The following is a 17755-nucleotide window of genomic DNA, read 5'->3' as shown; positions in this document are numbered from 1 at the left end:
GGAATGAATGTTGACGAAATTCGTCGATACATATGGATGCATCGGTCTTAAGCTGAATCTGCAAAAGACGATGTTAATGCGGAACGGATGGGTCTCGGATGCCCCATTCACGCTCAACGGAACGAACATATCCGAATGCACCGGCTACGTTTATCTAGGTCGGGAATTGACCATGATGAACAACATGAACCCCGAGCTGGGCAGGAGGAGACGAGCGGTTTGCGGAGCGTATAAGAGCATCGAGGATGTAGTGAATAAGATCAGAAACCCCTTTCTCCGTGCTTACCTCTTCAACACCACCGTACTTCCCGCTTTGACCTATGCTTCAGCAACCTGGGCATTTCGCAAGCAGGAAGAAAACGTCATTGAACGCGCAATTGAGAGAGTGATGCTAGGAGTATCCCGTTTCACGCAAGTGAGGGACGTGATTCGAAGTCCTCTCCTACGTCAGCGATCGAAGATTAGAGACGCCGCCGCGTTTGCCAAGGAAGGTAAAATAAGGTGGGCCGGACACGCGCTTTAACGACAACCGTTGGACCAGAGCCGTGAGAAACTGGGTTCCCCGCGATATTAAGCGCACTACAGGAAGACCGCCGAGCAGATGGTCAGCTTTCTTCACGAAGTCCCTCAAAGAAAATTATGATGCTCTTCGTGTCCCACGCGAAAGGAGGAACAACTGGGCTACTCTGACACACGATCGGAACAAATGGAAGAATTACTGGCGCGCGCTTGACCAGTTCTAAGATCAAAAGAGGTCAAGGTGATTAAGGTGGTATTGGTAATCTAGATACTGGACTCTATATTGCCCCTAAAAAAATCTCAACGTCGACAATTTCGTGATGTGCTGTCTTTAATGAAAAAAACTATTGAATGATTGTGTTTCTCGCAGTCTTCAATCTTAGTTGCTTTATTTTGAATGATCCTGAGTCCCTTGTGTATATAGTTACCTTTCCGATTTCTAACATATATCAGGAGTCATCTTTAGCAATATTCGGCACCAAACTTGCCCCAATGAACGTCTCTAATTGGGACACGTTGACGAGTCGCGCTTAGCGAGATGAACACATTCTATGCCGACTATTTGCACATATAAAGAATTTGTTACACATACGGGAAGTCTCGGTATTCTCTAAATAAAAAAGGGATTGAGAAGGTGTGCATAGGTTTATATGAGATTTAATTGCAAATATTAAATGTACCCCATACTCAACTATTACAGAAGGTTGAATATACAAAGAGCTCACTGGAGCTTCGCTGAAGGTCTTAGCTGAAGAGATTTTTTTCCCAACTGTGATGTTTTAATGCTACGTAGGAGTTCCTACGTAGCATTAAAACATCATAGTCTTGAGAAAGTGTCACTACAATGTCAGGATATGGGGTTCTAGTGATGGATTTGATTATTTCACTCGGCGAACATGAAGGTCAATTTGTTGGAATCAGAATTGAATGCTCGTTTTTTCTAACTGGGATTTTTTTAGCTGAAGAGAACATTTTCGTTAGTAGCTGTTTTTGGAACAACATCAGTTGCCTGATTTTCATTTTTTTCTCAATCATTTTCTCCGATGTTAGCGGCTACACCTATATTAGAGGATATTGGTGTTGAAAAGGAAGCGAATATAGTAGGATTCATATAAATTTCGTCGAACACTTACTTTTAGTCGGTTCCAAACGAGTTGCCTTTCTTCATCCCTGGCACAAATGCTCATTCTACTAAATGTTTCATAGACCGATTCAGAGTATAATGACAACCATTCGCCATCTTTTCTGAAAGACTACAATTAAACATCGAACAAAGAAATACGGTCATTACTTCTTTTTCTCCTTTGGGCCAACTTTGAGAAAAAAAAACTCACACTAATTTTATCCCTTCTAGAAGTGCAATACAAACATTGCACGCTTCTTTCTTGTCTTCAAAGGAGCAACTGTAATGAAACCAAACATTTCTATTACGGACGTTTGGCATACTTCTACAGTTGCCGCCGAACGTATTTGTGTCGACTTAAATCGTTACTTTCTTCGTAGACACTGATACACTGAGCATTTCTGGACCTACAATGGGGCAATAATTGATATTCGATGGTACCAATGCTAACTAATGAGGATTCTCCTACGACTATGAAGTAATCGTAATCATGTCAGGGAAAAAGAACAGGTGAAAGACGCTATGAGGAGCTTATCGGCACTATCGCCCGATTATCGATTATCATCCTATCGATCGGGGAGTGAAGAGAGGCAGGGTGTCGCTGCTTGCCGCAGCAAAGTGACAAGCTAAACCAACACAATATGTTCAGTAGCATCTGCAGAACAAGAGAACAGGTTTGAATGATTCTTTTTGTATATCGTTCTCTTTTAGCCTAATCATGAGTTTCGGAACTCTTCCTAAGCTAAGCTAGAGAGTCTATGTGAATCCTCCAAGTCTTATTCTACTATGAATCAATAATATGAGAAATTTCTCTTCTCATAGCCTCTTCGTCCAAAAAAAGAGTGAACTGAACTGTATCATCCCAAGAAATATCCAGAGAAATTATTACCTCGTTAACTTCTCTGTTATGATTGTGTTGATAGTTTCCATCTCAGATAAATTATATTGCACTTCTGGATCGGATGTGAACCTAAAATTATTTAGGTTATTATCATTATTTTCATCATGTTCACCACTGTGACTACTACAGTACATTTTAAGTGAATCTCTTGAACTAGTGGCATAGCAATGTGAATAAAAAAAATTGCTTAGGCTGAAGCCCGTAATCAAATATAGTTACGTTATTCGCTCAAAAAATTGAATCGAAGATTCACTTAACATATAAAACCTCAGAGAAATCGTTTTCTAAAAACTAATATATTGCTGGGATTCTTTCTTTCTCATTATCAGAACTCTCTGAAGCTCTTGAAAAATAAAAAAAGGGAAGCACTACAAAAAATTGGTGTAGTTTCAAAGCTTATTATATCGGAAAATAAAAAAAAATATACTCTCTACTGACGCATATCATACTAAGCAGGGAGAAACAACTCCCCTGACAAACACATAGAAACATTGGTAATCAACGTTTCTAATTCCTATGAACTTTTTTTTCTTCTTCTGTGAGGAAGGTTCATAGAGCTCATGGGGTCCACGATTTCGATAGCTACATGTTTTAAGCAAAAATCCTGATTTCTTAAACATGAAATCTATCAGTAAAGATCAAATTACGATTGATCTGCATAATAAATAGTAAAGGAATCTGAATCATAAGGATATAAAAAGTTGCTGAGGATCTCAAAATAAGTTTTGATTGAGGGAGCAGCCTTCTCCAGAATATTTAACCCTGTTCTTTGTCCTTATTATGTTGATGAGATGCCGAACTAACTTCGATATTGCTTCCAAAGCTTCGTCAACCTTGCCCGAATCGCCAAGGTTTCGAGCGGTTTCGAACGCTTTCTCCCGTTCGGACATATCCAGATGTTCCTGAAATACTCAGTAGAGTTCGTAGTGAATGAGAAAAGAGTGAAAGCAAAAGCAGTAACAACAACATCAATTATTTGTCAATGTTTTCCTACAAACAACTTGACAAAGTGCACTTCTCGTACAAAGGAATAAATTTCCGGCAGAAATAGTGCTAATAAGTGCAAGATTTAAGTGTTGACACTAGAAATAGATGATTATTTTGTGGCAAACAAGGATTGTTCGATAGAAGAGCATTTCACCTAGAAAATGTCAAAAAGTGAATGGTCCGAGTTGAGAACAAAGCAAAGGCGATCTCATGGAGAATCGATAGTGATCCGGTGCTCACATGTAGATGGTGCTGTGACAGAGCGTAGGCGATCTATTCCGGGCTCTCACACACTCCACAACAGCTGACCGCTGAAATATTTGGAAAAAAAAAGATGTTTTGCAATTTCTCTAGTACTGCACGTCTACGCTTGAAAGAGAAAGGTATCAATCACGAATTTAAAATCAATACCTCATGCATTTACGAAATAAGCAAAAATCTATGCGCCAATAATTGTGGAAAACCTGCTATAACCTGATCTCATTGATCGCCTTACAACAACATAACAGTACACAGAAATATATTTTCAAGAACATTTTCTAGATCTGGTTATGATATAGGATACAATGGGGTGTATAAACATAGGGTAAAAAAACAACATGACGGTACGTATTGTCGGCCAACCGTCGCCCATTTGTAGCAGCTAATGTTGACGTAAAAAGTGCTAACGAAATACATATCGATTGATTTTTCATCTTATAGCTTCAGGTAAACAAAAATTTGAGAGCAGTCCAAAATATCATCACATATTCATAGGTAAATGAAAATTACAGTGACGTATAGTACGAAGTAGAATTGATAAAAATTTGAGCGTCGACATTAATGGGATTCTCCTAGAACATCCAGAATTTGTTTGAAACAATCATATGAAAACCACAACCTGATAGTTTGCCTCGTTTTTCAGATTTCTTTTCCTACGCAATATAGCATTTTTCACTTTAAATCTTTGTTGTTAAAAAAGTCAAATGAAATAAATTAGCCCGCAACTTAGCAGAACTTTACAAGCAAACCGTGAACCTTTTTCAGATCACTCGGTCGCTCGGAATCTAATGAAAACTTTGCGCGCAGGTAATAGTTGCATTAATCCTCCACTCAGAATCCAGTAAAGAATGTGTCATTCTTTCAGAATCACATATTCTTAAGTGGAATGTTGAATTTAGGTGTTTTTCTTTCGTATAGAGCTGGTATGGCTTGTGAATGATTGGATCTTTCTTGTTGCTATAGAAGAAGAGATGCTTTGGAAAATTCGTCTCCATATCCATGCAATCGTTGCACTCCACATCACTTCCACTTATGTTTCTGAATTCCAGTTTTTCATAAACGAAAGTCTTTTACTGCCTAATTTTGAACTACATAGAATTCTGGGAGTACGGAGTATGTATCAATTTTCTGATTCCTTGTGGCTTCGAAAAGTATTTTGCCTGTATTTTTTCTTTTTATTTATAAGTCGTAGTAAAAAAGGATTTTTCAGATATGTTTTTTTTTTAAATTTCAAAGTATAGTGTTCCACTTTTTTTAAATCGTTATGCTAACAAAAACATGTTTACAATTTTACTTGACTTGTTCATTGCTACTTTTTCCAGTCATTAATTTTTGCAACTAATTATTTTCAGTGTTTTATACGTCTTCTCAATAAACCACAGTGTTGTAAGGACATTTTTACATTTTTTCTAATTGTACTTTTCTTTGATTATATTTAAAGGAAGTTCATAAAAATTAGAGTTGAACGTCTCATTGTTTATTGCGAAGAATAAACCAAAAGCGTCTATTTGGTTTCAAATAATTTTCGTACACATTGAAGAGAGCAGACTCTCATTCTTCCGAACTAGTTTCTCTTGGAGAAAAGAATCGACTTAAAGGATTCATCTCAATTTTTTTCTCCCTTTCCAAGCTTGTTTCGTAGCCTTGACGAACACTATGTACATAACTGCTCGCCGCGCTATCCGGATTGTTTGGAAATGCTCTAGCAGGTATTTTGTTATGAGTAATGTACATCACTGATACAATTTTCACATTAGTCTATACAGTAGCGTGAGAAAAAATACGTCCAACTTAACTTTTCTTCCTGGAATATTGAAATTAGAGTTGAGATTACTGTAGTGGTTTCTTCCTCTTTATGAGATTTATGTTCGGAAATTATGAATTGATCGCGCGCTTCCAGTTTATCGTTTCAAGCTCAAGGATGGAGATGAGGTAGGGCCTGACGCTGAGCCAACCGCGCTGACGTCCATTATAGGAGACCACGAGCACACGGGAACACAACATAGAGATCGTAAAGAAAAACAATGTCATCATTGAAAATCATAGAAGCACGACAATCCCACACTACCAACGAAGACCACTTAATCTTGCTTATCCATCAGAGCTTCGTTGCTTTATTGTTAGGTGTTTCTTAAAGCCAGCATACCACGAATCTGAGGTGGTGCGGATTTCAGGTGGAGTATCCGTATACAGGCTCGTAGATTATGAAGACGGGGGTAGTTCCGCTCATCTCTCCCTGCATCACTGCAAACAGCCGCCTCCAGAATGCTGTTTTGTACGATGACATCTATTGCAACGCTCCACCTTTTGCGCCTCCTCCACCCTGTGAATCGTCGAAAATCAATTCGAACTGCCCCGATAGGCAGTAAGGGACGCTACGGGTGCAAGGGTGGCGCACTGCAATAGAAGGCATCGTACAAAACAGCATTCAGGGGTCTGCTGCTTGCAGTGATTCAGGGAGAGATGAGCGGACCCACCCCGACCTATTAAATCTACGACCCCGTATACGGATACTCCACCTGAAATCCGTACCACCCCAGATTCGTGGTATGCTGCTTTTAACTAGATTTTGTGAATTTACAAGATATTCATGGATGTGATCTCATATCAGCCATTAACTGAAGAACTGCACAGTTTCAGCGTGACTCTCACTATTACTAATGCTGCAAGAAAGTATTACTCACTCTTTTCGTCAAACTGAAGCGGAAAAAATTTCAAGTAGATTGTTGCTCTTAATCACTGATGTAAAAGTCATAACTCTCTGTGAACTTCTAACACTTGGTGGACAAATTTTGAATTGCAGATCTGTGGAGCTCCACTTTTTATGGGAGGTCGAAATTGAAATGGATAACGGAGAAGACATTATTTTCTGAAACTTTTTATGTGTTCTCTCTTCTCTCTTATTCCGACTGCTTGAACGAAAAACCTACAACCCAGTGCTCACATTTGACGAAGGCGCATGGATTTGCTTTACACCAGAACCTGGATAGTTAAGTTTTCCGACCAAAGGTGCTGCAATAAATCATTTAAAGGTGTTATTGATGCGATGACGGAGGATGAGTCGCTAACAACTACACTAGTGGCACTACTGGTTGTTGTCGCTGCAGTCTTCCTTTTTTTTGCAGAATTTATTCTCTACCTCAAGCTTCTTTTTTCATTTGATTATTGAGCGACGAAAAAATTAACAACCTAATCGAAATCTCATGGGAATTTTTGAACACTTCTTTTTAATTTTTCGAAAACTTTATGAAACACATGTTAACCTTTCAGCAAGTATGATGAGGATCGGAAACTAGTGCCTTAGGGGAGAGGACTACTAATAATGAAGGCTATCAACTGAGTATAAAAATACAAAGTAAAAAAGGACAAAGTCACTGGAGTATCAATCCACTCAGGATGTCGCAACGGCTTTTCCGCAATTCGTATTCGTTGAGGTTTTGGAACGCGTGTTGGCCCATATAGTGACTAGCGTGGGTTAGTATTTCTACTCTTCCAGACAACTACGGTATCAATTTATCGAACTTGGAGGAACTGGAGGAGTGGAAGGCTTGATTTGCACTAGGGCGGTTTCGAATCATCAACTGTGCGGCTACAACGGACCTCTAACCGACTGCCCCCATAAAAATATACTAAAATTTGCTCCATTTTTTTAGTGAAAATACCACAATACTTCACGCTGTTTTCAACACACATTGTTGGTAAAAACAAGTTCGATGCAGCGCTATAATTGTGTTTACGGAGTCATTCCGAGCATAAATCACTGTAATACCTGCACTGTGGAGGTGAAATGCATAATAACTTCTGACAACACTTAAATTCTTCTTCAGTAGTTCTTTTCCTATGAAAGTAAAATATGAAGATTGCTTTAAAAGTTGCTGACAACATTTTTTTTAATTTCAATCTCCACTTCAAATACTGAAAATTACATATTGAGAAGTGTTGTAAGCAAAAGACTAAAGAAAACTTTCCTTCAGTTTAAAAGTAGATGAAATTAAATGAATGACTCCCATTTTTAATGAGTAGCCGCACAATTTCCAGCCTTTCTATTTTGGTGCAGTTTCTTGTCGAGTAAAGAATTTTTTTAAGTTCGCAAAATTTCATTCTATATTTCCTTCTTTGTCAAATGGCACACTACGTTTCATTATTAATTTAAGAGAAAATTATTTAGATACTAAAATTCATAGAATGTCGGAAACTCAGCAAAGAAGATTTCCGACTCATTCCTTCGAGCTTAATCCAGAAGTAACGGTAGAAAAACCAGAATGCAGATTATATCAACCCATTAGGTGATTCGGCGAATCCTATTCCATCAGATCTCTATTTTTCTAGAAATCCTCGAATACCCTGTATGGAATTAACCCCGGGAACAAAACTGTCCTCTAAAATTGACGTCATGAATTCCTTGCGTCAAGAAACCTAGCTTTTTTTTTCTCAACTAAGGGAACTTTAGTAAACAATGCAGTGTAGAGCTTCTAATTGACTGATCTTAAAAATGAAAGAAAGAGAGGAAATTTTGCACCAACACAGTGGTTGGTAGCAGCATTCACTTTGTTCAAAACGTTTATCAATACTAAGAGTACGAATTATATTTCTAATCCTAAAAGGAAAACCTCGATATTTAACGGTTAGAGCTTAGAATTTTTGCAAATAGCGTAACAGATTTTGTAACTTGTCCTAACCCAAGTGTTTAGTAAAATATAATATGTAATACGCGAATATTGCAAAATTGAAAACAGTTGAAGCCAAGGAGTTCATTTTAATTTAATCAAGGCAATCTTAATGCAATATTATTAGACTTCTCAATCCTTTCTTCACCCCGATTTTCGGATTCTTTGCAGAACTATTTTTCATTTTCCATGTACTCCATGCAACGTTTGTTCCAAATTTTACCCACTGTTACTAAAACCTTAGCAACAAATATTCCCTTGGAATAATGATAGCTTCACACACTGAAGCAAAGATATAAAACACTAGTGTTTTTCGTGTGTTGCTTGCATATTTCATTTACTTGCAAATATCATTCTCGAATTCATGAATGGAACTGAGAGGAGGAAAGTTGATAATTGATGAAACGATACGTGGCCTCACTTGCGAGCGCCTGATAAGAGGTCCCAAGCAGTAATGTGGTTTTTTTCCGTCAAATTAAAACAAAATAGTTTCTAATGCGATTTCATTCGCAGTCAATATTTCAATCACACTCATTATTAATGACTTTTTGTCATCTAATAGCCAGATTTTGAATTCAGGATCTACACGAAGCGTCTAAAGAGGTTGAGATTAAGGTTTCAAAAAATTTGGGGTTTCAAAAGTAAAGATTAACATGCGCAACGAAAAAGCTACTTCTTTTTCTCACAACATTTACAACAAACATGTCCTATAAACGAGCTTCTGTTTGTATTTTGACATCCTGAACACTAGTGGATTTTCCAGCACATGCATATTTATGAGCTTTCAGTTTGCCGTTGTCCTTTGTGTTGTTCAAAATTTTCCCTATGCAATATTTCTTTGCGTATCTCAAAAAGAAAGGTCAGCGATAATGTGGCATGAGGTGTGTGTCCGAAATTCTTACACTTATTAGATTTGGTTTTCTTGTCTCCATCAGCATTCACCGTTTCTCAGAGAAAACTGAAAGTGATACATTTTTTTTTCTTTTCACAAGTACTATGTTGATGTTTAACTGCTTTCTAAATGTGATGAGGATCGAAATGTGCGAAAGAGTAACGAGATGTGCACGATATTACACGAATGTGTTCCTACACTGATGTAAAACGTTCTTTGCATAGACCTCTCCCATACACAACAACGAAAACGAATCCCAAACACAATATATCTCTTAACAATCCCATTACTCTCCTTTCTTCTCGTTAAAGGATGTAAGATTGCAGCCGAGTCGGTTTTTTCTCTTCTTATTCTGGTCAGCGAATAGATTTGCAGACTAAGTGGATGAAGCATGATTCAGAAAATGTAAAAGGCTGGCAACAGCAGAAGTTTAGACGGAAACGCTTAACTATCGGCAGTGACACAATTCAATTTGCCATGCATAACTACGCAGTTATGTGGGAACGAGTAAAACTGAGGTGTTGACAATACGCTGCAGAAAGTATAGGAAATTTTTGCACTTTGAGGAATTTCCAGGTGTTTTCAATATGTGAAATCTGAATATTTATCTGGATCTTACTCCATCTCAGCATTTTGAAGAAAGAAAAAAAAACTTGTTGCTTTTACTTGTTGCTTCTCGTTGATACGTTTTTGTTTTTATTTATTTTTTTTTATTTTTTGCCAGATTTTAACGTCTGAAAGAGATTACTAGAGGAGAAAGGTTCGTGTCCGGAAAAGATCAGAATTAGCGAAAGGGGAGCTGATAGATTTTATAATTTTAATGATAAATTAGCCTCATTCATAATCAGAAACAATCTTTCTCTCACTGACAAATATTGAATTCATTTGACGCACATATTTATTTACGAGCGCACATACGTAACATCTCAAAATTTTGAGTATTGATTTTTTTGTTTCAAATAATTTGACAGAAATTTCACTTTCAATTCATAGCTCTCAAAGCTACATAAATGTGTCTTATCCTCTATGTTTTTGTGAAGGATTAGAAAAGGGATCAGAATAGCTGACCCAGTCCGAGGATGAGGATGATGCACTCTAAAGCATATTTGAAAATTTCTAAACAAAGATTGAGTTTCTCTAGAAATCATTTCCAGAAATGTAAAAAAGAGAAAATAATCTAGAGTACAAAAGTGCAAAAAACCTTCGAAGTTATTTACGTAGAAAGTTTTTTCTTAAACAGTTTTAAACATTCCCGAAATCTGCGGCTCAGACTACACTGTTAAATCTCAAGCTTTGGTAATTTATTTTTTCATTGAATACAACCTTATTTGCCAGTTTTATTCAATTCCTTATCTTGCTTATTTTATAGCGAATATGAAAATATCAAAATAATCAAACCAAAAGATCAAAAGAAGATCAAAATTCATGTGAAAAAAATTCATCTAAACTATCGAAATTCTGCCGTAACAGATAAGAGCTCGACCAGATCCACTGTTCAGATGTGTGGATATGACTGTACATCAATAATATCACAGGAATTCATCAAAACATTACATTTGTTTCTATGATGCTGAAGAGGACGAACGATGCACAAATGCACTATTATCAACATTTCCCTCCAATTTCCTAATTGTTTTGCAAATCGCTAAAGAATGGCTCCAATTGCGCACTGCAAGAGACGCGGTGAGAATATGAGCAAAAAGTCGTTTTCTCTATGCCAATGCTACTTTTAACTTATTCAGAAGGATATTTCTGATTACTGGGAAGAGTGTTAGGTAGCTTTGACTAAGATTCTTCAAAGGAAGTTGATCTGAAAGGGAAATTTACTAATATTGCGGAATTTTAAAGTTTTTTCAATTTATACTACACCAATATTTAGTTATTGGTTTCAATAGAGCTGAAACGGCTTAGGTGAATCATTACTTCAATCAACATCCTTATGCTGGTGTTTTTTCTTAATTCCTACTAATTTATCACTTACTGGTGATTATTACTCGAGGAGAATCAACAATCACCACGTTAAAAACATGAAACAGCATCTTTTTCCAAAAACGCTTCACCGCTTATTCGAGAATCAGTTTTTCAATCATTTACTAGATCTTTTTTCAGGTTGTTATAGTTAATCATTGGGTGAGCATAGTTTTGCAGCAGATGTCTCGGCCAGACAGATCGCCATCGGCAGAGACCTCTTGCTTAACTCAAACCACGCCCACCTCAGTCGAAGCATGGGCGGCTGTGTGAAAACCTTGCGCTCACTTGTCTTCATATTCAACTTACTATTTTGGGTGAGTTTTTCCGGATATCAAACTATGATCTACCGCTCATAAATTGTTTTTTTATTCAATACTGTTATTAAGTTGTGTGATTTCTGTTATTTTTCTACTCTCATGTATTCTGTAAAGGAAAAGCAGTTGAGTGTCACTGAAAAATACACAACAAGTTTTCTTTCTCTACAGCAAATATTATCCAAAAATTCATTCTACCCATTTTCTGGAAGAATCGTCAGTCTTTTACTCCAAATAATTCGTTTTTATTTCACCAAATATTATAGACATTGTGTTAAATTCTTCTTTCGTTTTTTTTCTCGACAAAATTCAAATCGCTTCATTAACTTTTATAGACATATATCTCCTTCACCGTTTGAGTTACTCTCCATTTCAGAAAAAAAAAAACGAAATGGTAGGGGAATCGGTCATTGTTCTATCATATTGTTTTTCTGTTATTCCTCCTCCTCTCGTAATGGTTCTCTCTTAGCAAATTAGACCACCGAAATGTCGAAGGTCGTGTGAGTTGTGTTCAAGTAGCGAGGCAATAAAATCGGGGTTTCTCTCTGAGACAAATTGCCTTTTTTTACGTATCTAGAACATAAGCTCAATCCATTCTATGGGAAATGTTTCACTTTTGCACGTTGAGGTCCACGATCCCGCATCTTATCCATGACCATCTTAGTATAGTAGCTATGTTATGTTGAACGGGTGAGCTGAAACCTTAATTTCAATTCAAAAGAAAAAATCACATTAGGTCGCCTGGGAAGTCTTTTTTTATCGTTCCTCACATCCCAAAAAAATCACCAAAAAGGACAAACAAGAGAGCAATATTACTGCTGCTCCGAGAAAAAGCGAGTTTTTGCATAGAGCTGTATCCTTAAACGCGTATCCCAGTAATCCGGCAGAAGTTACTCCGTGATTTTCCTCTCTCACTCTCTGCTTGTATGTTTATGTCTAAAGTTGTGTGTTATTTATGCGCAATGAATTTCAGCTAAAGAGTCGAATCCCAGATAAACAACATATATCCGACAAGCAAATCAATAATGTCTGTTTTCGTGTAGGATTTGGAATCCAAACTATCTAATTGGTTCTCATATCTAAGAAAGTTTTACTCGTTGTTTAGATTTGTGGTATTGTTACGATCGGTCTCGGACTTTGGCTACTTTTCGATCCGATAGCATCAGATTTCTTCGCACTACATTCAGCTCACCATGGTAACTTTTTCCTCTCATAATTAGAACTAAATTCACAATCATTTTTTTCAAGAATACTGCAATTTCTATGCAAATTTTCCCATTTAAAGGATCATTCCGAATTGTCGGATGGTTGTTATTGGTGGCCGGAGCTATCATGACATTCGTTTGTTGTTGTGGTTGTTGTGGAGCATGGAAGATGAACCAGTGTGCCTTAGTCGGAGTGAGTGAATTCCAATTCTTGTTTTTTTTTTCTAAATCAAAAACCCATGTAATTGATTTGCAAATGTGTACGAATGTTACGGCAGCTTTCTCCGACTCGACTGACATCCAATTAACCCTCATTTCCTATTCATGAACACTCGCTTATTAATCTATGTTCATCCAAGGCACGAGGAGTAGTTCATCGGACTAGAAAAATTCTTTCCATACTGTACTATAATCCTAATCTCTGATTGGATCACTCAAGATAAATCGATATCGATATCGATGCATGATACACTCGGACAGGTGGCAAAAGAGCAGTTGGCATGGAGAAGAAATGTCGCCCACAGGAGTGAAACCATCGAAGCAGCTGCTTTTTCGGATTTTGATTGTGTGGGCAAGCGTTCGAGTCCAACAAATTTTTGAATTGAATAATATTCCATTGCATGATCGAGTAAAGTCTCGAAAAGTTACAGTAATACCAACAAGGTCGATATCAGAAGGAAAGATGAAAATTATTAAAAGAAAATAATCAGAAAAAAAATTGAAGAAATAAAGAAAAAATAAGAACAAGTCTTTTTAGTAAGAAGTGAAGGAAGCAGGTTGGCACTCATTCACTTACTTCGAAATGAATTGGCAAGAGCAACGTCATCTCTTTAAAGCCAAGCGAAAAAATTATTAACATCTAAATTATTATCTTACATTTTCCACGGGATTTTGCATGAATTAACATCATATTATGTGACAATTTCACGACAATTTTCTATCCCGCCCTCAGAATTGACGTAGCGAGGAAGAAATCCGGTTTCTGAGTGATTTCTGGGAGGCGTGTTTTGATCGCCGAATAAGATCAACGAATTGGATACAGATCCATATAAGGCTCAGTGTTTATGGTAAAAGGTAGCATGTGGCATGAAAAATCATCCCGAATCGAGTGGACATTGAAATTTTCGAAGGATCGTAAGTAATAAAATAGGTAGTACAATAATAAGGTGATATAATACCGTAGGTAATATTTTATTTAACATTAAGCAAAAATCCGTCAGCATTTATTACTAATTTATTCTGTTCATGAAATAAAACTATAGGGTAAAAAAATTAAGTTAAAATGTCCCGATAAGAGGATCTGTTAATTTTTCTTGAAGTGAAATTAAATTTTTGAGATCAAGATTTGTATTTTACCCGATTGATAAGATGATATTGAAAAAATCGTTTCTCTTCAGTTTTTCATCGTCCTAGTAATTGTATTCTGTTTGGAATTGGCCGCTGCATATACAGCATATAACAAACAGGAGACAATAAGGTATGTGCATTTAAATTGTTATCAAAAATGGGGAGCTAACGTCTTATTTCATGAAATTAGTGCAAAGTAATTTTCACTCCAATTTTATTCAAGGCAATAGTCAATGATGCAGTCACCTCTATCACTAGTGATCTCCAGTCCACTGGGGAAATTTTGAATTCCAAATGTTTAAGATGTCTTGTTTTTCATGATGAGAAAAAAATTGAATTTACACACATAAAAGTGGCATTATTCTCCAATACTTTTATTCCCTGATTATGAGGTTCATAAACAAATACAAAATATTACAGGCAATACATCGAAAGCAGTATGTACGACACAATCCGGAATCGATATGCGTCGGATGCCAATTATAAGGCAGCCTTCGACACGATACAACAAGAGGTTTGTTAATCAAAATGTCAACTTTTTTTTTGTGTTTTTCTCGATCGTTCATTCTCGTTGTTCCTAACAATTAAAGCAGATAGCTCTAAAGAACAGGTTATTGGCCGTGTTCCGATAAATTCAACAACTTCTCAATGATTTAGTTCGAATGTTGTGGTGTAAAGACGTATACGGACTGGTTAGGAGCCAGTTGGGACCGAAAAAGTACACAATCGGAAAGTTCCGAAACCCGGATAGAACATGGAATTGGAGCAGTCGGTGGGGGAAGGGGAAACGGATATGGTAAGTTTAAAGAAGTAGAAGAATCTAGATGAACAGAACAAACACGACTATTTTCTCATAAGATAAGAAAGGTAGTATAAGGAATTGAGGATTTGTAGCTGCAAGAAAAATGCGAAGACACTATGGGATGCTCGCACTCGTGTCTGCGCGACGAGAGCACTAGAACCTAGACGTAATCGGGAATTTCTTGCACAAAACCACGTGCTTTCCCTTTTTGTCATTTTAGCCACAACAAAAAACTAACAACTCATTCTACTTATCGAAATAAAAGCGGATATCCGGAACTTCTGATAATAATAGACATTTGGCGCAAAAAAACTAAGGAATGAAATCACGTTCTTAATTTATTTATGGTGAGAACATTATCCTTATAAGAGGATTTGTTTTTTCTAAAAAAAATCTCTTCTCAAGCATATTAACTACACGGCTTTAACTTGAAATAATTTCGACATATGACTGATGCATATTGTCATGTATATTAGGATACGTATCAACTTAATTCCAGAAGGAAGTCTAGTTTTTCTAAATAATACCATTTAATGCCATTTCAAAAAACGCGCAAAATTTCCAATAAATATTTAAACGATGTTTCTGTGTGAATTTTCGCCAACACTTGGAGTCATTTTTAATAAATTTTTGAGCGTTTTCTTTAAAAAAAAAGGAGAGCTTTGGTGTTTATGTCAGAATTTATTTCGTTTTCAAATACTCCAAAGTGAAAAATAGATCTTTTCGACATTTTTGCAAAGACGACTTTTTTTTTGTCCGAGAAACAGAAGATATAATATAAATTGGCTAGGATAACGAAAGAAAGAGGATGGGTTTGAAGTGTACGTGGAAATTCATGGATTCATGGATACATGGATAACGGATTCATAGGTAGGTTGAAGGTTCTTTCAGCTCATTGAAAACCGAAACAACAATGTATTCAATTGTTGCCATTGTGGTGAGCACTTAATACGCACGTGGAAACAATAGATTGGATTTTAAAAAAGTCTTCTGAGAAAGATTTTAAAAAAAGAGCTAGAAGTTGCCTAAGAATAAAACTAATACAAGTATAAACGTAATGATACTCATATATGCACTTATAGTATAACTTGAATTATATGTTATCCTCATAAAATTAGTCAAGAAGAAGCTGTTTAGGTCGAGTACCAACGTCATGTTGTAATGCGCATGGAAAGGAGACGTATCCAACAAATTGTGGGATCTCTTTCACGCATGCACCATTGGAAACCTATTCGGATTTTCTACACCCATCAGTAAGCGGAGTTTAGAAGAATATTATCCACTTTTCTTTTCTCCGAACGTTTTTCAGATCATAATCATTGTTATTAAGTCCCCATTACTCTAAATTATTAATTTCTGTTTTGAAATACATCTCTGACAATTAACGTTAATATTTGTTTAAGGTTTTTCCAAACTGCTCCATAGCAGAAAAACTAGTGATGAGTTGATGTATCACGTAAAAATGTGAGTATAAATGTCGGAATTCGACATGAAAAAACGTTTGACGTACGGAATTCAGGCTAACTTAAAAATCTCTACCTTTCGGTCCATAACTTTTGGCTTCAGAACTTTTTTCAGAGTTATACAGCTTCTATCTAATTTAATCTATAAATAAAATGCTCAGATAATAGCTAGGAATATCGAGTATCAAATACTTTACGCTGATTAGCTCAATTAAAAGATCTTACTTTACGTAGATGACTCTTCAGTACACGGTTTTACGAAAATACGCGTTTCTATACCTCAGCATCCTTGATGTGTATCCAGAGAAATCTCCGCATGAGAAAATGGATAGAGAGCGCGAGAAAAGAAATTAAAGTGTAATGATGAAGCACATTCACGCTTGGAATGATTTCTAGCCAATGACGCAATTTCTTCGCTGATGGCTCTATAAGTACTAAACTTTTATTTTACTGTGCAGAACTACGATCCATTACGAATTTACCAATCCATCTACGAACCTCCATTAGATCTACAAGTGTTTGTGGTTGTAAGTGCTTTCTTCAAAAAAGCAGTTATTTCCTACCCGAATGGGCGTAAATCGAAACTTCAAAAAACATCACATTATGATTCGGGAGTCCACTACTTTTGTGATGAAAGATAATTTAATATTGATAGATAAGTTTACATTTCTACCAGTTTTTTATAGGGATGTGCAGACTCCCTTTATGACTCCATTTATCGTCATTTGGATATAGCCATTGCAGTTTGCGTTATTGTTGGTGCGATTCAAGTGAGTTTATTTTCTATTCGCTATTAAATTAACTGTAACCGTTAAATAAGTAATTAAACAGTAATAAGTAATCCCCTCATTTCAGCTGCTTGGTATGGTTTTATCGATGATTCTTTGTTGTTGTATCAGCACGCAAGACAAAAAATACGACTACTAAATAGCTCAATAGACTTCAACACGAGTTTCATGCCTAAGACTTCCTCTCATGAATCTTCACCGAACACGAAATTACCTATATTCATCAAAACATGGATATGTTCTGTCGATTATTCGTGCAACAGATTTGCTGCCTATGTAGGCCCGTTTCTGTATAGTATTATATCGCGTCAGGTTCTCTATAAGAGTGCTAATAAATAAATGCAAGAAATTCATTATTCTATGACACGTAAAGGCACAAATTCATCAAAAAATATTTTGTGTGGAAAGACAACAATGTCAAAAAAAATCTCACGGAAAATAACGCGTAAAATGCAGTTTGAAGTGATTTGAACAGAACCAGAGTTCACTGCCCAGAAGGCACTTATTATACTGAT

General features: G+C 36.5%; 3 protein-coding genes across 4 annotated transcripts; 2 read left to right on the top strand and 1 right to left on the bottom strand.

Annotated features, from left to right (window-relative positions):
• Positions 1–7: 7 nt before the first annotated feature.
• On the top strand, positions 8–523 carry RB195_025513 (uncharacterized protein; the record flags this gene model as incomplete). The annotated part of the gene is made up of 1 exon (XM_064213691.1): positions 8–523. The coding sequence occupies one exon, from the start codon at positions 8–10 to the stop codon at positions 521–523; it is 516 nt and encodes a 171-aa protein (XP_064069572.1).
• RB195_025512 (uncharacterized protein) lies at positions 74–3433 on the bottom strand (the record flags this gene model as incomplete). Of its 2 annotated transcripts, none has more annotated exons than XM_064213689.1 (5): positions 74–154; positions 1653–1764; positions 1854–1922; positions 2532–2612; positions 3348–3433. In XM_064213689.1, 5 exons carry the CDS (start codon positions 3431–3433, stop codon positions 74–76), a joined length of 429 nt encoding a protein of 142 aa, XP_064069570.1. The 2 variants fall into 2 exon arrangements, with proteins under 2 accessions (XP_064069570.1, XP_064069571.1); XM_064213690.1 differs by lacking the exon at positions 74–154 and adding an exon at positions 1022–1129.
• Positions 3434–11575: 8142 nt separating this feature from the next.
• On the top strand, positions 11576–17379 carry RB195_025511 (uncharacterized protein; the record flags this gene model as incomplete). The annotated part of the gene is made up of 9 exons (XM_013444091.2): positions 11576–11635; positions 12741–12831; positions 12921–13033; positions 14238–14317; positions 14608–14701; positions 14845–14983; positions 16127–16242; positions 17139–17222; positions 17308–17379. The coding sequence occupies 9 exons, from the start codon at positions 11576–11578 to the stop codon at positions 17377–17379; spliced, it is 849 nt and encodes a 282-aa protein (XP_013299545.1).
• Positions 17380–17755: the final 376 nt, after the last annotated feature.

The sequence above is a fragment of the Necator americanus genome, chromosome X (assembly GCF_031761385.1).
Source record: "Necator americanus strain Aroian chromosome X, whole genome shotgun sequence".
NCBI lineage: Eukaryota > Metazoa > Nematoda > Chromadorea > Rhabditida > Ancylostomatidae > Necator > Necator americanus.
This window is presented reverse-complemented; position numbering and strand designations above follow the sequence as displayed.